This window comes from Tachypleus tridentatus, chromosome 9, assembly GCF_004210375.1.
Source record: "Tachypleus tridentatus isolate NWPU-2018 chromosome 9, ASM421037v1, whole genome shotgun sequence".
Taxonomy (NCBI): Eukaryota; Metazoa; Arthropoda; class Merostomata; order Xiphosura; family Limulidae; genus Tachypleus; species Tachypleus tridentatus.
The window spans coordinates 153,585,461-153,606,238 of record NC_134833.1 but is presented as its reverse complement, the minus strand read 5'-3'; the positions used below and the strand labels follow the sequence as shown (position 1 = coordinate 153,606,238).

General features: G+C 33.1%; 2 protein-coding genes across 6 annotated transcripts in view; one reads left to right on the top strand and one right to left on the bottom strand.

Moving 5' to 3' along the window:
- Positions 1-8,333, top strand: part of LOC143226686 (uncharacterized) — a 41,609-nt gene extending 33,276 nt beyond the window's left edge. For 3 of the 5 annotated variants that reach the window (XM_076457980.1, XM_076457982.1, XM_076457978.1), the window contains 5 exons: positions 3,474-3,644; positions 4,702-4,791; positions 5,819-5,901; positions 6,389-6,553; positions 6,952-8,333. In XM_076457980.1, the coding sequence (XP_076314095.1) occupies positions 3,474-3,644; positions 4,702-4,791; positions 5,819-5,901; positions 6,389-6,553; positions 6,952-7,018 (576 nt within the window). In that variant the 3' untranslated portion in view covers positions 7,019-8,333. Of the gene's footprint in view, positions 1-3,473; positions 3,645-4,677; positions 4,792-5,818; positions 5,902-6,388; positions 6,554-6,951 lie in introns of all 5 variants that reach the window. The other 2 variants (XM_076457979.1, XM_076457977.1) reach the window with 1 other exon arrangement.
- Positions 8,334-8,773: 440 nt separating this feature from the next.
- The window catches only part of LOC143226687 (apoptosis-resistant E3 ubiquitin protein ligase 1-like), a 115,112-nt gene continuing 103,107 nt past the window's right edge, over positions 8,774-20,778 (bottom strand). Inside the window, 4 exon segments of the mRNA XM_076457983.1 lie at positions 8,774-10,186; positions 11,076-11,251; positions 12,725-12,811; positions 19,290-19,478. Coding sequence (XP_076314098.1) covers positions 10,084-10,186; positions 11,076-11,251; positions 12,725-12,811; positions 19,290-19,478 — 555 coding nt within the window. The 3' untranslated portion in view covers positions 8,774-10,083.

The window sequence follows — 20,778 nt, the reverse complement described above, 5'->3', positions numbered from 1 at the left end:
AGAGAGATTGGCCGTGGTCGATGCCACCCGACCCGAGTGCCCCGGTGGAAGCTGGATCAGGCAAGCTGGCCCTCTTTACTGCTCTCGCAGAACTTGATCCTGCCATAGTCTGTAAGCCACCAATAGACAATTGTGTGACAGCAGTAACTGACTGTATTATACAAACTGTTCTATGTATTCCTAAAACCTCGACACGTTTTCCACTATATCCTTGTCCATGATGGAATCCTGCCTACTACATGGCACAGAAGGCTCAAAAACGAGCCTGGGATACTTTTTGTAGATATCCCACACTCTTGAACTGCATCACTTTCCAGAGGGCCCGTGCACATGCTCGATGGGTAAGACGTTTAAGCCAGAAGGAGTCTTGGATTAAGTTCACAACTAGCATATCTTCTACTACCAGTTCCAAAGTCATATGGAACAAGATTTGAAAGGTCAGTTGGCAATATAACTCTGTCCCCCTCTTGATCTTGCTCTCTGATGGCCAGGAAGTAGCTGATACCTGGAGCATCGCCGATACTCTATGTGAAAGCTTTTACCGGGTATTTAGCACTTCTGCTTCTTCTTAGCCATCAAGATGCGGGCAGAGCAATCACCTCTTTCCTTTTCGCCATCTATCTCCTGCTTCTTTTGCTACTCTTCTGATTGTTTTTTAACTGGATCTGGAAAGAGAATGTTTTTCCTGATGCCTGGCACCAGGCTAATGTCTTACCTTTCTCCAAGCCTGGGAAGGATCCCAACATTCCTTCAAACTACTGTTCAATTGCTTTGACCAGCTGTCTCTGTAAGACCTTAGAGAGCATGGTTAATGCTCGTCTTGTTTGGTTCCTTGAATCAAACAACCTTCTCTTGCTGCTGTTTCAGCTACGCTTTAGTCATCCTGGCAAGTTATTACTATAATTTTGCCACACGTCTTTTAAAACCTTTTTATTATTTTCCTTCTTGAAAATGACCATAATGTCAAATAACTTGGAACCAGTACTGGAAAGGCCAACTTCAGGTAACTGACGGTGGTTTTTATACTTACCTGGTTGTCTTCCTGGCGAGTTATGATAATTAGAGTTATGATACAGAAAGTCCTTTACAACTTGTGTTACTGTAGTTTTTCTCTTACTGCTGTAGACTAGATGTAAACATTGGTTTTATGTTATTTGTTTGTTTTTCACTTTGTTTTGTTTTACCTTAATTTCCTTTTATGAATTTCACTGAATTTACTTTTAACTTTTTACTGGATGTTTGGCACAGATAGCCTAGCTGCTTTGTGCCATAAAACAAATCAACCAACCAACCAATATGTTGTTAGACTTGGTGATTTTAGCCTTCCATCACCAGGTGAAAGCATTTTATGACTCTTGGGTAACACATCTTACATTTCATAGTTCTGAGGTGGAGATTTAGGCAATATGTTGATCTTCCCCATTACTTTTATTTTGTATTATTTGCTTGATCTGGCAGCCTTTTCATATGAGCATTTTTGCCTACTCCTCTAGTAATTGTTACCATTTCAGCTAGATTATACAGAAAAGTAAGTTTTTTCATTTTCAGGGCCCTTTAACTTATTTTCACAGGATCCCACTCTGTGGCAAGTTTTGCACTGGCAGGTGTGCTTTTATCAAAGCAATTCCAAACCAGCAACCATTAATTCAATATACTTTATACAAGTTACAACAGGTTTTGTAGAAATGAGGTGTTCCATAAGACCCCCTAAACACTGACCAGGTGGTATTACTGTACTGTAGTTGATTCATTCATGGACTATCATAAGTAAAGCATAAGAGGATCCTGCCCATCCATATCAATCATTGAACTGAATAAATCAGGGTCAGTTTGCTCTTAAGAATTTCGGGAACTTGGTTCACCTATTGCACTGTTTTCCTGGACTCACCAGTGTACATAATTCCCCAGATCCTACTAGTGGAGCTTGGAAGTCCTTACCATACCCAGATTACAGTTACTGGGGTGGTGGACAGAGGCCTTTCCATCAAGGTGTTAGAGTGAATTCATCCACGTTTAAAAAATAGGATAAATTTAGGGTTCTCCTAGTGAGGTTCATGAATGTTTTTCCCAAACGTTTGTAGGAGTGGCACTCGCCAATGCAGGAGCCTACTTGTAATACTGGTTCAGATTTTAATGTTCTTCTATCTGATTGGAGCATGTGTGGTCCTTTTGTTTGACCAGTATAAATTCAGCACATTGTTCGCTATCTCCTCATAATTCTAAACATGGAGTGATCTCATCTTAGGTTCTTGGTTGAGCATAAGTGTTCCTCATTCTCCCCCTGATTCCAAGACCTTGTGGAATGTTCCTCACCAGCACCGTTTGAGAAGAGGATGAATATTCATAATTAGACTGATGAGTTATTTTTCTTTTGATTGGGTGTGACATAAATGATTTCATCATTCCGAGCCTGGGTGAAAGAGAAGGCTTGCCCACTTCAGTGTTACTTACGTTTGGTTTTTGGTCATGATTCTGATGGCTTGGAACTCATCACCTTATGATTGTATGTTGGGATCCACTCATAAGTATATAAATCTTGTGGACCAATATAGGATATAGGGACCATAGCCCTATAATTCCAACCCTGAGTAGTGGAACCTTGCCTATTTGCTTGGGGCCTGGTTAGTAGTGATAAATCATGTAAAGTTCCATCCACAGTACATAAATTAAGTTCCAGGTGTATAGCATACCTGTTCTGGATGTAGTGTGGTATCCCCCCACTAGGGTGCCAATCTTTTGTGACACACCCATGATTTATGCAAACACTGGCCACTCTACCTTCTTAATGTGGGATTACAGCTGTAGCATGAGAAGAGGTATGTTTTTGTAAATTAACATTTCTCAAAATCAAAAGTGTATTCTTTTGTACACTCTTGTCCTTTCTTCCTACTAAGATCCAGTGTTAGAGACTGCTGATTTAGTCTGGAAAAAGTGATAACGTTATATGAATGATATACAGCAACAGGATGGAGGTTGTATGGAAGTAGACAAATAGTGTGATGAGACAAATATTTCCAAGGGCAATTAAGTTGGATATAAAAGATGGGTGCAAACAAGAAAAAATTCAGACCAATGCTTAGACTGGCAAAGGACAAAACCTTGACAGTTGAGTAAAAGTTGTAAGTGTGAGGGAGGGGTTTATTGGAATTGCATTTTTGGTTTAGGAAAATGTTAACTTTCAAAGTATGGATATTAAGTTTTAATACTGTTTCATGAAAAGAAATTTACATTTTGCAAGTGATTTCAGATCTTAGTTGCACATGATTTCTGAGCTTTGAAGATATCCAATTTCATGAACCATATTATCTCAAAGATATTTTAATGGTAAGTTGTATATTAGAAGAAACATATTTTTTACTAATTACCATTAAATAATCAATAAGATGTATTTGTACTGTATTTACAGGATCTCAATAAGATACTAGAAATTACCATTAAATAATCAATAAGATGTGTTTGTACTGTATTTACAGGATCTCAATAAGATACTAGATAGTCTAGAAACAACACGCAGCCCAGCTCGACTTCTTTACAACCAGGAAGCACTACAAGCATGTGTTCATAAAGCAAGAGTCAGCAAACAACATCAACTTACAAAAGAGTTTAATACTTTATTACATGAAAGAAATACTGCAGTAGAGAAGGTAGACAGTTTTTCTATAATGTGAACTTTGTCACCTGCTTGTTTCTCTGGTTTATTTGGATAGATGGTAAAAATGTCTGTCTTTATTTTAAAAAGCTTACCTTGTATCATCTCACAACTTGTCTGAAATAAAATACTGAAAGGTTAAATATTATCTTCATGATATGAAATTTAACAGTTTTGACTTGTTACAAGAATGATAAGAAATGAAAACTTCTATGGACTCCTGCAGACTTTATTTGCATTATGTTGAATAATATAAAAATGTTCTTAAACATTAATATGTATTAAACAGTTATTTGTGGTAGTTGCCTCACTGGTAGTTTATATAGTGACTGGTTAAGTAAATCTTTGTGGTTGCAGTCACCTTTCGAGTAGTTTATATACAGAAATTTATTGAAACATGGATCTATATAAATATAATAGAGCTGTCTGTTGTATGTCCATGTAAATATTAAGCAGAGTGTGGATGGATATTCACCAAAATTGGTTCAGTAGTTCATGATATCCATGCAGGAAGAGATGCAAATTTTCATATTTTTTTGTTTTGCATTGTGTGGTTTCTGAGAAATTTTTTTCTTTTACCACTACCTCACCTCCTGTGGATGATGGATCTCACCAAATATAAGAGAGATTCTTGGATCCAATCTGGAGATACATACAAATTTTCAGTTTTGTATTTTGCATTTTTTACCACAACTCTGCTCTCTATTAACGGATCTTTACCAAACATGGTATGAACGTTTGTTGAGTCCATACGGAGATATGTGCAAACTTACGGTTTTGCACTTTGCAGTTCTTGTGGGCATTTTTTACAATTATGTGTAAGGGAAGCAACATCTCATGTCCTAAGCTAACCTTTCTTTATTTGTGAATTTATGTAACTTCTGTCCAAAGGGAAGGGTACTCTACCTAGTATGTTAATAAAGTTTAACTAACATTCATCTGTGTATTAAAAAATCACTATACATATAAAAATACTTAATACATTTCCAGACACTTTTAAATCCAATTTTTATTTACACAAAATTAAGACTTCTGTTGAATTTGCATACCAGACCAAACTACTGGAACAGGAAATTCTACTTTGGAGTAGAAATGGTAGTTCTTGGAAGGAAACCTGTGAAGATTGGGAAGCTAATTTAAAGGCAAGTTACTTTAACTGACGATTTAAAAGTAATATTGAATTTTAGTTGTCTTCTGTAGTTGAAATTTCAAGTTTGATTTCAACCATGTAAAGAACATCTTGTGTTGCATACTATACTTTATCTTGGATAAAGTAAATAATAATAAATCTCCAATTTATTATGTTATGTACATTATGTATTATAAGTTTAAATAGTTGTAAATTTCAAATTACAAGTTAATTAAATGTTCATGCATAGAATTTATTATACTTGCCAACAAGATTGATACCTGCAAGTTTTTTTTTACACATATATTTTAATATACAAACAACAAAACAATTTATAAAAATAGTTATTAACAACAATTATTACAAATAATGATTTATATAGAAAAGTTTTACAAACAATATTAAGTATTCTGTCTGGTCTGAAACTGAATATTTTATTGGTGGCCCAGGTCCATGATCAGTGGATTAAGTTTATTTTGATACACAAATACACTTCACTATATATAAATGCTAGCTAGCTCTATTCTCCTGTGGCTTATCATTGTTCACATGCTGTCTTTTTACTGATGAAGATATTTAATATCCTCATAGAAATACTAACATCTGAAGTTATTTTGCTGAAGCTACATGATTTGTAATGTTTGAAATCTATAAACGTTCCTGGCCAAATATCTGTGGTTTTTCTGATTAAAAAGCATTTGTTACAATTATAGCTTCCGAGGCTGAGTATACTGACTGCAGCTGAACAACAATATTCTCATCTCTTGGTGCATCGATTTATAAACTTTAAACAATATTCGAAGATACACTAGTGCTTTCATAAAACATGTTGTTGATTCTTACTCTCAAGAATCTTCTACAGAGTTAGAGAACAGGTGGAACCTGCATAATACACATTTAAGAATAAAAGTTGTGTGCATTAAACTGAAAACAACGTAAATATTAAAATAAATGTAAAACGGTAAATCCGTTACAATCGTAAAGTAATTTCATAGAGGTACATTTTCTTAACTTCTTCATCAATATTTGTTCCCCTCTAGGAAACAGTCCGTCAAGCAACAGAAGATCGTGATTTGGCCATGTCCAAATATCGGGAACTAGCAGCTCTCTTTAGGGACCAGCAGTAAGTTTGATTTTTTTCTTTTACTTATAGTCTTGCATTTAAAGAAGATCATTTAACTAAAAGTTCCCTTGTTTGTATTTGAATCTCACAGAAGATTTCAAACAAGATTTCATTTTGGATAAACCAGTTGGTAGCTGAGTGTAAAAAGTGTTAACTTTCCAGTGCCTCCTGATTACTGAAATATTGTGAACCATCTTTCATCCACAGCAAGGCTGTAGTTTTATAACACTAAAAACTTTTGGTGGGGCCCAGCACATTGTGTAGTTTTGTGGTTAACAACGTATGCACTCTTCTGAGATTTAATATTAAAATTTTAAAGCAATTAATTATGAAAGTTTAAGTAAAAAAATTTATTGATTGAGAATCTTTTGCTTTATTTTTGTAATGTTTAGTTTCAAGTAAGAGATTTGTTCATCATTATGTTAAAATAAGGAGATATAATAAAGTTATTACAAGTTTGAATTTTGTGAACTTGAACTTTTGACAGGAACATTGCAACCCACACAGACAATCAACAGCTAAGCTCTGAGCAACACACATTTCAAGCAGCTTCCAACAAACAGTCTGACCTTGAAGCAGAGATCAAAAGGTTAGAAGATGCTCTGAAACAGGAGAGTGGTGCAAGATACAGGGCACAAACAAAATGTCAGAGGTAATAACCACTTATCACCTTCATTTGGTCAGCTACCTGTTTAATGATTATTGTAGAATGTTATTAGTAGTAGCTACTGTTTTATGAAATTTATACTTTGAAGCTTACAGTCTGAGGAAAAGGGACATTTCTTAATTGTATGGGTTTATTACAAGCTTCAGACTTGCAATTTTCAAGTTATCTGGAATCTTCAGCTAGGCTTATGATATTGAATCAAACTAAGAATATCAGAAGGTTTGACGATTGGAAATTTATTAAAATAAAGAACTTGGTAACATCACCTTACCCAGTTGTAAGATTTAAAGTATAAATTCTGTATCAATTCTTATATTCATAATTAATTTGATAGAAAATAAATGATTTCAGAACTAATAAATAAATCATTTACAATTTTTCAGATTAGAAACTTTGATAAATGTTCTCCAGAAGAAAGTGAATGGTCTAACTGTTGGACTGGCAGTCTGAAACAACAGAATTATCTGTTGCTATCCATGGTCACTGTGTCATTTATTGCTTAGTATGTAAAGCATTTGGCTGTCATTGGTTTTGCATTTTTGTAGAGTTGCCTGACACGTTACTTTGTAACACACTGTTGCAATTGGTTTTATTTTTATACAGTTGCTTGGTATATGTCACAACATTTTAAACATGACAAGGCCACTATATATATATATTATATGAAAGAAGTAGAAACAGTTAAAAATATATATCTTTCTGTTCTTAATAGTGTAAAAAAAAATGCTTATTAAAGAACTATCTTTATAGCCACATTATTTACACACATTCAAGCTGGTAGATGGTGTTAATATTCAAGTTATCATCACCTAGTATTCCTGTTAAATAAATGATAGAATCAGTTTTCTGTATGGTATCAAACAGATTAGTGTTAACACTGATGATAAATGAGTGTAATTCTGTGGTTTAGTCTGTCCATTTGTTTACTACTTGCTGTATTATTAAATGCAAAATCTTCACTGCACTATTTCTTTGGAAACGTTTTCTTACAGTGTCATGTGGAAGAACCTCCTTCAAAGATGTTGAAAAGTTTAATTGAATTTGGGATTCAAACAGTAAATTACAGTTGTGTTCATTTTTATGTCTCACATTTAGTCCTATTTACTCAGTTGTCAGTAACTAGTATTTATTGTTTTTGATTAAGATATAATAGTTTTAGTTTAATATACATATTTTGGTTGAAAGGAAACAACTTATCTGACCATCTTAGGACAGTGATAAATTTTTTACTGTACCAGCTGTGTATTATAATTTCATAGGTTCCACAGTGTGGAAAGTTGTATATCCAAACTTGTATATTCCAATTGTATCTTTGCCAGAGTCTGAGGAATAGTTACACATCCAAATATTGCTACTAGGATCTCTTCATGGCTATTTAACTGTTTTAACTTTAAGATGTGATTAAGATCTGTAGACCAATCTGACAGATTAAAACTTAGGAACAAGTTGTTTAACCTTTTAGATGTGGTTGTAAACTGTTTGAAAAACAAGCTAATTTGAAACCGATAATTCAGAGGCTGTACTCTGTTCAATGTGTCTGAACACTGAGTTTGAATATTTTGTTACCAGAAAGGTGATTCTTGTGTAACCTTATAATGATTACATCACAAAAGTGCTGTCCTCTTTAGTATATATTTTTGAAGGAGAGTATACAACATTTTGTATAGATGTACATATAACAAATATTACAATCATAAATAAACAGGAAACTTTATTCTGTAGTTACTATTACTGAGGAAATATGTAATAAACACTGTTTTCTTAAGTCTTGTGTTTGATGCAAGTAGTGTGACTCTAGTATAGAGTTATTTGAGTTTGATCTTTCCATACATCTTAGGCACTTTACACACTTTAAAAAACATTTGTTGCTGTGGAGCATGTCTTGTTACAACAAGGCCTCATCAGGCTATCGATCCCCGATTTTAGCATCGGAAATCGAAGGCACATCACTGTGTAACTGGGGCACCTTTCAACTAAACAAGACACTTCTGTGAAGGTTTTAAATCGTGTCAGTTTGCTATTGATGATCCTCTGGAGTAAATGTTTTATTTTGCAAACTTAAACAGTGGTTGAGTTTATCATATGTAGTTTAAAGAAACTGTGTTCTTTATAATTCTTTTAGTTAAGACTGGGTAGAAATATCCATAGAAACAGGAAGTTAAGCAAACTGCTTGCAGATATAGTAAGTCAGCCAGAAACAGTTTATTTAAAAAAAAAAAGGTATATGTCAATTACAGTTCTTCACCATATCTAAAACCAGACTATATGTAATGTTAAGACTACTTTTTAAAAAAATGTTTCAGCTGGCAGCTTCACCTTTCCAAACCTGATTACTAAATTACAATGTAAGGAATTCTGAACATTATTACGAGATAATAATGGAAAATGTGCCTTATGGTATTAACAATTGGAATATAAAAATTATTATTATAACATTTAACAAAACAAAGGGATAGAGAAAGTTGAACTGTTTGTAGGTTTCTTTTTATTTGAATTCAACTTAAGAAATGGCTGTAAAAGGACTTTTTAAACACTTATGTTTAGTTTAAAAACAGAGTGACTGATATATATAGAATGACTAGATCTGAAATTGTACCAATGAGAAGTATTAAGTACGCAATAGGATCTAGTGTTAGCTCTATGCACTATGGTATTTCATACGTAGCTCTTTCAAGTCAAATACAGAATTACTAATATATATCTGAAAAGCCAAGAATAGAACTTTATTTTGACACATACTATGTTTAATAGAAAAATTTAAGCACACCTCCAAAAAAGAAAACAAAGTGTTCAGAGGAATCAAATGGACACTCATTTCTATTTAACAGAACTGTGCAAGAACAAACACTTGGAGTATAGCAGTGAAACTTTATAAACCACTGTTAACATAAGCAAGTGGTGGGCTGCAAGATTCCCATTGCCAGCCATAAGCTATACATGAAACATTTTAAGATGATGTACCCATAGCTGCTCTAAGCATATTCATTAATAATATCTAGTAATTAATACTGTTAATTGGCTTTAAGCTTCCATGATACAAAACATTAGATTGAAAATAATCCTAGATGATGGAAGTGTGTAGTTGAATGAACATGTTTTATAATTAAGTTCTTATTTACAAAGGTTACAACAGCTGAAATCTAGCTTGTTAAATCACCCTAACAATAGTCGGTTCAGTCGTTGTGTTAATTCGTCACCATGTGGCTACTTCAGGAGTCTACAAATTGACCATTGTCCAATTGGTTCACCTACATGAACAAATAGTTGATCAAGATTTATACTACACGTCTGAAGTAGCTGTGAGAAACCTAAATGTTGCAACACATTTTGGTTCATTTCCACTTCTAATTACAAAGTAGAATGACCACTCCAGGTTTCTTCAATAATTAGATTAGCTGAATAACAAACATACATCTAGAAGTCACAAACAAAAACTCGTGTACCTGTACCCAATAAGGAAACTTTTATGAAGCACCAGTAGGTATTAATTTACAATGTATTACATTTTTGATTTTTTATATCATTCCAAAACCTTCAGATCCTTCGTTGATAGCAAACCTTAAGGCGCTTTCAAATTGTTGGTAAGAGTCATAGTCTGGTAGGCACAACTGGTTAAAGCTGTAAAGAAAAACATTTACTGTAATCAAAATATCTATTAATGAAAAATTTTAAAAATCACTTCTCTAGTTAATTGATGTTGCTGTTTTGAAAACAGGATGCATATGGATTGTTATACATCTGAAAAAGTTTGATTTCTCATGTAAGGCTGGTAATAAAGAACTACAAAAGCCATTTGGTTCGGTTCTGAGCAACTGATTTAAATATGGAGTAATCAACACAAACAGCCTGATGGAACATGCTTAAAACTAATGTATGGATAAAAGTTCCGAGTTACTTTTAACCATTCTCTGGAAAAGTAGGTAGTACTTTCAATGTTTTTCACAATTGTAAAGAAAATTAACTATAAGTGGAACTTCCTAAACTGAGGAAGCTCAAATTGGTAATGTGACCAAAAGAGCAAAAGTCTTTGTGGGCAGCAGCATACATCAAATAGTTAACTGCTTGCCATATCTACGAAAGACACACAGACTGGTGTTTTCAAACTCTAGTTTCACCTGGCACAAATAGATGAAAATGGTGGCCCTTTCTTGTCCTGGATGAGATGACAGTCCATTGCAGCTGGTACTCATCATATATTTGGGTTAACTGGAATAAGAGGGTCGTGCTTAAGGACACTCACCAGCTCAAGTTCAAAGTACAAAGCCATGCTGCTCCCACATTAAACAGTATAGTTAAAAATGTTCATATTCAGTATTCTTTCAGAAAATTGATACTGGGTCAGTTCACTGCAAAGTTATTTGGTTTATTTTCAAACCTCTTGTAATATTTCATCATATTTGCTATTCAAAATGAAGTACCACATTTACCAAGTATAGTTTTTAATATTTCTTCTGAAGTTGAACAAGTATGACTTACAAGGAACTTGTCATCTTAAAGTTTAACTTACCAAGTATGGGCTGTAGGTAGAACTCCAAAAGTTGGAGCACAAACTAGATGAAACTTAGGATTGAGCTCTGCAAATCCACCTGGTGGTAACTGAGAACATCCAGTTGTAAACTGAAGAAGTCGAGCCATTTCTTCTTCAGTGAAATTTGACACGGCAGTCCAAAACCAATCCAACACCTGCACAAAGTAAAAAATGGAGAAATTAAACTTTTTTTTTCCTGGGCCTATCCAAGATTTGTATCACAGCACGGAACAATTAGAAGATAACTGGAGCCTATCCACCTATGTAAAGCAGAGATGTCCAACTAGTATCAAGTTGTTGTAATGATCTGGCTATATGAATTTTAATGAAAATTGATAGAAATGTTCAAGTGGATTCTCTAAAGATGGGTTTAAACAGTAACCTCTTCAACTTTGCTACCTTAATACCATGACCAAAGACTGAATCGAGTAAGGACCATGGCAAAATATGTGAAGTTTGTGCCAAATGAAACTGACTTTTGTTGCCACAGAACATGTGTATCTTTGATTCAGATGAAAATTTCATGTATGCCTCTTGTCTCACAGCCTAACATGAAACATCTGATTTGAATAAGAATAAAGTGAGGAGGATAATATATATTATTTTGCTTTGTCATAGCTATAATATTAGAAAATCTATCTCCATTTATTTATTTTTTCCAAATGTAGATGGAACAAAAATGTGTTTTAATTTCAGCTATGATGCTCTGTTCTTGGTCTAATTACAAACCGTCTCACTGTATGTTTAATTTAATATTCAACTTAGATGGAAGTTTCAATATGATGTACTTGAGTTTATTCTACATGAGGTATCAATCTTAAATCTGGTTAAAAAAAGGCCACTTTAAATATTTATGAATACAGACCTCATATACTTTGAGCACACTTATTATTATAACAGATAGAATGTATATTATAGTATTATAATTTTCAATCTCTTCATAATTATTTATACTGAAAGAAAATGTTTTTCATTAGTACAAACATGTAGGAATTCTATCCTAAATCAAAAAAGAAATTTGCCTAGAACAGACTGTAAAACTTTCATACTTGCTAAGGAATGTAACGGTGTACATTCAACCCTGAATGATGTAAGTGAATGTTAAACGTGTAAAAAGCTTACAAGGCTATCTCGTCACTGTTACTAATTTTCAACTGCTGACCATGAAAGGCAACTGGCTAGCAGCCAACTCTTCAACTACCCTTTACAAAGAATACTGGGATTGACTGTAATATTATAATTACCCCAAAACTGAAAGGATAAGCAGGTTGTTAGTTATGCTACCCACAGTTTGCGAGTTGTATGTTCTGACCACCAGGCCGATAATCTTATTTAAAACACTTGCCATTTTGTAACCAGGTTTCATTATTTTATAAAGGAGCAGAAAATTTGTATCATTTCCAGTTCAAAGACATATTTCTGAGTCTTACTTACAAATTTAATCATCTGGACAAACTTTACACCCCTCAAACGTTTTATCAACAACTTCTTAGCTTAGAAAAAAACAGGAAAAATATGTTCAAGCTCTGTTTGCATAAATTGCAAAAATATACAGAAAATATTATGCTTAACCCTTTCTGAGTCAGATTTTTTCATTCAATAACACGAAATATTAACTTTAACTTTACCTTTCTGAATTCATAGGAAGAACCTGTCATGGCATGGTTAGCTTTAAAATCAGCAATGCTGTAGTGACCTGTTCCACACATCAACAACTATAGGAAAGCATTTTATATTTATAAAAACACAATTTTAATTTAAAAAATCAATCTAAAATTGTTATAGTTACTAACTAAAATTTATTTTAATATTCTACATGAGTATTTAAATAACTTTTGTAAAACTAACTGAACTTTAATAATACTGAAAACTGAAAAATTTAAAGAAGATTGTAAAATGATGTGAAACTTGTAAAACACTTGTTTATTTTAATATGTTCGTAATATTAAATTTCATAAAAACTACTCTAACAGTAAAACCAAAATACATTTTTTGTTATAATGATCAGTTTCCTAAGTTACTAAACATCAAAGCATTTGTAATTAATAAAACTTTGGTAAAACATGACATCAGAATGAAAGAGTTTTAATAAAGATCCTCAGTTTCTTCCAAGTCATGTTTATTTCAACAGTAATGTGGTATCTACACAAAATGTTTACTGTATACTTGTACATTTTAATTTCATCATAAAATTATACAAGAACATGCGTAGTAACATAATATAACATTTTGGGACAACATGGTCCATCTTGGCCTTTCCATACACTAAACCTAATTAACTTCAAAAAACAACAGTAAAGCCAGCCCTTATAATTCATATACTTATCAAACTTTTCTTCAACTCATTTAAATTTACTGTCTCTACAACATCCGAATGTAACCCATTCCAAAGGCCAACCATCTTATTAGAAAAATAACTCTTAGCTGAAGATGACTCCTACCCTACTAAAATTTATACTTGTGTTCCATAGTCCTACTATTCTTACTGTTAAATATGTTGATACATCAACACTATGAATTCCCTATACAATCTTAAAACCTCAATCACTCTCCCTAACTCTTCATTTTTCAAGAGAAAACAGCTTGACGGATTTTGGCCTTTCATCATATGAAAATCCCTCCACCCCAGGCACCATTCTAGTAATCTTTCTCTGAATGCTTTTGAAAAATTCAATGTCTGTCCTAAGGTAAAAAATTCAAGATTGAACACATTATTCCAAATGTGGCCTAACCAGTGACCTATATAGTGAAACCATAATCTCTTTAGATTTGTATTCAATATTTCTGTAGTTACAACCTAACACTTTACGTGCCCTACCACTAACAGCAGCACATTGCTTGAATGACTTTAGAGACTGATCAACTATAACATCAAGATCCATTTCTTTCATAACACTCTCAAGGTTATTCCCATCCAATTTATATTTATAATTCAAATTTATGATAACCTACATTCATTATCTTGCACTTATTATAATGAAAACCCATCTGTTATTTATTTGCTTAACTCACTAAATGTTCTCAATCCTTTTGTAAAGCATCAACATCTTCACAGCCAGCAACATCCAACACCTCAAACATCATCAGCAACTTAAAATAATTTATTGGTCATTTCTTCATCTGTGTCGTTGATGTAAATCAAAAAGAGCAGTGGTTCCAAGGCTGAGTCCTGGGGTAATGTTAATCCAATTGGAATGAATTATATTGATAAGATCCTCTATTGTTTTCCTTTCAGTCACTTTTGTATCTAATCAACCAACTTATCCTCCACACTAGTAGAAATAATGTTTTACAAACCTTTTGTGTGACACTTTGTTAAATGCTTTCTGAAAATCCAGATACCCCTTATCTCATCTACACATGCAGTGACATTGTCAAAGCACATAAAAATATTTGTAAGGCAAGATTTTTTCCTCAGTGAAACCAAGTTGACTCTTCAATAAAATTCTAAACTTTGTTAAAGTACTTTGTATAACATCTTTCATTAGACATTCAAATCTTTTTCCACAACTGATGTAAGATTAATGAGTCTATAATGACTAGGATAGTTTTTATCACCTCCCTTCAAAAGAGGAGTTTACATTAGGTAACTTTCAATCCTCTGGTACTTACCCACCATTTAAATACTTTCAAAGAGTGGTAGTAAGTAGCTCACATATCCATCCTTTAACCTTTTTCAAAACCCTTGAGGATATAGTGTTTGGTCTAGAAACATTACTGTTTCTTCAACTTTCCTTTTTTTTTTTATCAGAATCTATGCAGTCATGTTATTTGATCTCAATTCAACTGCTCAAGATGTGGAATACCGATTATATCTTTGTTAGTAAAAACCAAAGAAAAGACTAAATTTAATATCCAAGTCATCTCATGATCATCAGACATTAGCCTTCCATTATCATCTCTCAAGGGTTGCACCCTAATTCCAACATTTTGTTAACCTTTAACCTGTTGACTGCCAAGTATTCCAGCTGCTACGATACAACTCTAATGCTTCTTCATTTTGTAACTTTTTTCATGAGGCCATTTTGGATCAAAAGTGAAACAATTTGTAAGTAGGTCAAATGCATGTATGGTTCTGACATCTAGCGTTGAAGTTAGGTATTATTGAGAACTAATTAACTTGTCCGTAGCACTGTGTTACCGATCGGCTTGGACGAGTTAACTCCTCTACAGCACTGAACAAGTTAATGTGCTTAAAGAAATCCTTACTGTTAAGTTTTACAAATTCAGCCAACCTTTTTAATTTCCTGTTTTAACAACCTTCTGTCATATCAGTCATTTTAAACTTCCAATGCTTTCCTTCAGTTTTATCTCTTAAACTCTTTGTGAGCCAACCTGGTTTCTCACATCCAGCTATCCTTGCAGTTTCCACATCAGATCAGTGTCTCCAAATTACTCATCTGCCCCACTCACAGCAAGAGTTTCCACATCAGATCAGTGTCTCCAAATTACTCATCTGCCAAACTCACAGCAAATAATTATTGTTGGATCCCATCACAATTTCCTCTAATGAACTTTATCACCAAAATATCATTATTCCTTATCTCCATATACAGTAAAACACTGATTTATTAGTGCAATGATCACTTGCACCCAGATATTCCCCATTTTTCACCCATTCAATCATTTCTATATCAGAAGTTAACAAGAAATCTAAAATAGCATTACCTCTAGTAGATTTCTCGACCAGTTGGTAAAGAAAGCCACTCTGAATGGTTTCCTTAAATCTTTCTCATAATTTGACTCAAGCATTTCCCAACCAATATGTCTGATATTAAAATCACCTGTAATTATGACTTCACTAAAGGCTAAAATTTTAATCTCATTATAAAGTTTCTCACCAATTTCATCAGTTTCACATGGTGGTCTGTACCAAATTACTACTAAAAGCCTTTTCCATTTATATCCACCAACAGAAACCCAAATGGATTCCATCTTTTTGCTATTATCTTTGATATCCCCAATTTAAACAGGATGTAATTCACATTTTACTTATAAAACCACTACCCCCCCCCTATTATTCTATTCCTACTAAATAGCCTGTAGCCCTGTATTTCAAAGAAATTTCTGTCCACAAAATAATTTATGTTTCAGTTATTCCCATAATATCAAATTCTCTATTTCTACGAATGCCCTGAGGTCATTTATTTCTTATACTCTTAGAATTACAATAGTAACAATTAAGCCTAACCTTATAACTGTTTCTATACGTATTTTCTATACTAACTTTTTTTCTGCCACTTAGTTTTTATCTTGGCCCTGACCACTGTTTAATCCTAGTTTAAAGACTTCCCTTACAGCTGAAGTTAATAGTCTTAGCAAAGAAGCCAGCCCCTATCTTATTAAAATATAAACCATCCTTCTTCCTCTGAACTGATTGAACCAGTCTATTTACACATCCTTATATACGGTTATGACAGAAAGTGTTTGTACCCCTGTGTTGCGAGTAGTTTTTTCCTCGTAACTTAAAAAGTATCATGATTAGGATAATGAAAGTAAAGTATATTATAAATATTATACTAACACACATCTACATAAATGTTTATGTAAATTAAACGACAAATAAACTATTTATAAACAAATAACCAAACATACGAGGGGCAGAAAGTGTTCGTGCATCTACTTTAATGGTCAGTTGTGTAGCCTTTCAGGTGAATTACTTGGCACAATCTCCTCATAGCCCTCCATGATTATTTGACAGTATTCGACTGGTATTTTCTTCCATTCTTCTTTACAGAAGGCCTCCAATTCTTCCAAGTTTTTCAGATGATGCTGATGAACCCTGGTCTTCAACTCATGCCAAACATTTTCAATTGGGTTGAGATTGGGTGACTGCGATGGCCACTCCAGAATGCTTATATCGTTCCAATGTGTGCTTAGGCTCATTGTCATACTGGAAGATCCAACAACGTCCAAGCCGCAAGTCCCGAGCATCATTTCTGCTCCTCCTATTTTTGGTTATTTTTACCATAAAAATAACGAGTGTTTGCTTTTTTTGCTCATAACTTAAAAAGCACTCGTGACACAGGGGTTCGAACACTTTCTGTCATAACTGTACTAACCTAAGCCTAGCATTTAGTCCTAGTGACCTATATATAATTTTATCTTCACAATTAATTACTGGCAGTATACCTGACAAAATTAAGTTATGGCTTTTTTTTTCTTGAAATGCCCTTATCACCCATTTGTATTTATTAATTAACTTCTCTGACCTACCTTTCTCTGTATTATTAGCCCTATCTGCACAACAAAGACTACATCTCTGATTGCTACCTTTATTATATCTCCTGCTCTGTTAGTTATATCCTGAGTAACATAATCTGATTCTTTTCCCCCTGCTTACCTCACAGACTAGTTTATGTCAATGAATTACCGATAACTATGGCCTCCTCATCATTTGTTTTCTTCATTTTCAGAAGACAAGGGCTGAAATGTTTTGCCCCACAGAATACACTCATTACAACTAAATTCACTACTTTTCACTCTAATAGTTCTCTACTTACCTTCCTGAAAGCCATTGTTAGCTGATGTAAAATTCTCTTTATCTATTGCCTCCAACTTTTCCTCAAACCTGCCAAACTCTACATACAAACAGCACATCTTACCCTTAAAAGAACATGCCAGCTCTGAGTTGCCAAATAAAACCCACTCATTGCACTTATTACATTTAAAAAAACTCTGAACGCTAAACTCCTGTGCTAGTTTTAAGCAATGTACTTATATTTACAGCCTGAAACTAAATATTTAATATCAAATATGAGTAACCTATTCCTAACAGTTACTGTTAAGCCTAATGTTTAACAACCAATAATAATATTTTTTTATTACTATATTTTGTCTTCACACGAAATTAATACATTTTATCTTTAATTATATATAACATACAAACAGAACTTAATAATTTATTAGAAATAACAAAATACATAATGTTAGTAGTAAAATGTAATTTAGCTTGGTTTATAACCTATCTGTAACAGTATAAGCTGAATTTAAACTAATGGATCTAAGTTCAAGTAAAGAAGTTAATTCTTAAAATGTTAAGAGATATCTTCGTATGTAGATTGCATTTATTTAATAAAAGAATGTATTTATCCTGTTTTATGATTTATCAGTTAGCTAAAATATATCTAAGCCTAAAGTACCATAACATGCACTGAGCTTATTTTAATGTTGTAGTAAAATTTAAACCACCAAACTCTAATTTAAACTCTTACTGTATAAGTTTTATTCACCAAAATTATCATAGCTAGTTATTGTGTTATTTGACCATATTATAGTACACATATTAAATAACTTTCACAAATCTATGAGATCTTAACTTTTCAACATCTTTCCTCATCAGTTGTGCCATCTATATAAGAGCTCAAGAACAAAAAATTACAGAATATAGAACAAACTGACAGAAGTTTTCATACTGAAAAAACTAGTTTTGACACATTCAAGATTTCTGGATGTTTTTCCATTTAATCTTTTTATTGATGTCCTAATTTAAATATTCAAAGTTACACTGAAAAACAACAACTTGAAAAGTGAAGTTTTGTTGGCAACTTACCCAATAATTTAAGTTGGATGAGAGTTGAGATAATTTCTATGCTCCATCTTTGGATCAGTGTGGCAGATCATTACACTTTTTTTTGTACATTTTATTTGTCAATAATGTCTCTAAAACAACTACACTGAAAATCTAAAGTCCAAGAATGAGCCAGATGGAATTATGTTTACTAAACTTACAATGCATAATGCAACATGGGATAAAGACAGTTAACTCCTTAGACCTGAGTGGACACTAGAAGTGCATGTATGTAATGACCTCATCACTATTACCAACATGCACGTCAAAACACAAGTTGTAATGAAAACACCCATTCGGAGATGGTCGAGGCACGTGAACTGGACTCCCTTTCCCAACTATTAGTCACTGAAGTTACTTAGAATGATAACACCATTACTAAATTCACATTTTTATGTATTTGAGACTACTTTGCCACCCATCAGTCTCTCTATACACCCTTCTAACAGGTTTAACAGGGAGAGGTCTGATGTTACTTAACAATATTTCACATGGGTATCCCAGGTACTGAAGGGAAAAGTAAAAGTGAGATAATTATTATAATATCTTATAAGAACATCATGAAAATTATTCTGGCAGAAATCAGAAACAAGTTATGAATTTAAGGATATAATGAATCTCACCTCAAGCTCATATTCATCAAAGATACTCAGCAAGTTGTCTGGGATCAGTTCATTAAGACCTTTCAGAAAAGCTTCCACTTCTTCCTTCACATTGTTTGCTAGTCTATACTGTGCAAGAGCATCCAAGTACTTTAGTTTGTTTTGACTTGTAACTTGGATCCGACAACCACCGGGTATCAGTTCTACCACCTGTAAAAAGCCACAGAAATCACTACCGTGTTATAAATAGTAATTTTTATACTCAGCTATTCATAATTCCTGAGATAAGTCTTTTTACCTCATAACCTGAAAAAGTTATATAGAAAACAGATGTGATGATGTGACACATTAAAACAGTGGTTATCAGACTTTTCTCCTAACAGTGTAATATCAACAAAGTCACTTTAAATAATTGATTTTTAATGCAGTTAAATACTTTACTCAGATAAATTATAAGTTATTTTATATATTGCAGAAGGAATTGTATTTTAATAGCTTTGTCCCCAAATAATTTGCATAAAAAACTATTTAAAAAATCCTAATATGGAAATGTTTCCACATCAACAGTCTTTTTAGATTTCATGACTGAGGATTTTCAAAAATCTGATTATCACATGACATTTATACATTGGTCAATCATGGTTGTAGTGGAGTTAAATGCACAAGAAGAATGAGGAAACCCAATCTGTATATTTCAGTTTGAATATGTTCTTGATGGTAAATCTCACTGAGCAAGTTTACAAACTTATTTCATTTGAAAGTTATGATGTGAAGGCTGTTTACTTTATCTTGTTATTCTGGTAAATTAAAAGAAATAACGTGACATAATTATAACATCAAATGAACTTCCTACAATGTTAGTACAAATTGTTTACAGAAATCTGTAGAATGGAGATATAAGATTGGGAACACAGTAGCAGAACAAATATTTTAACTCAAAATAGAGACATAATCTTGTCAGTATGTTAAAACAAAATGTTTTAAAAAAACTCCTGTAGAGTACAGATGTATGGTTACTGTTGTTAAACTATATACTGCCTTAATTTTTAATATAAATTTACAAAAGTGAAGTAAAAGTGTGCACATAATGTTTCATATATTAGTTCATCCCTTAAGTAATGTCCGATTTTGGGTTCAGAAAAAGAGAAAGAACTTCAAACGCTTTTAATGTTATATAATCAATAATGTATGTTCCATTATGATTAATTACTTCCTGCCAACGATTCACAAGCTTCTAAATACCACTTCTATAAAATTCTTGGGGTTTGGAGGAAAAGAATGTAGAGAGGGTAGTTTTGACATCTTCATGTATTCCAAGCTCTTTTCCATCAAGATAGTTCTGCAAACTTTGGAATACATGATAATCAGATGGGGGAAGGTCTGGAGAATAAGAAGGATGTGGAAGTTTATCCCAGTCTAGCTCTTCAATCTTTACAGATGTGATTCTTGCTGTATGGGACCATACATTATCCTGATATAAACAAAACACCTTTACGATTGGTCAAAGTAG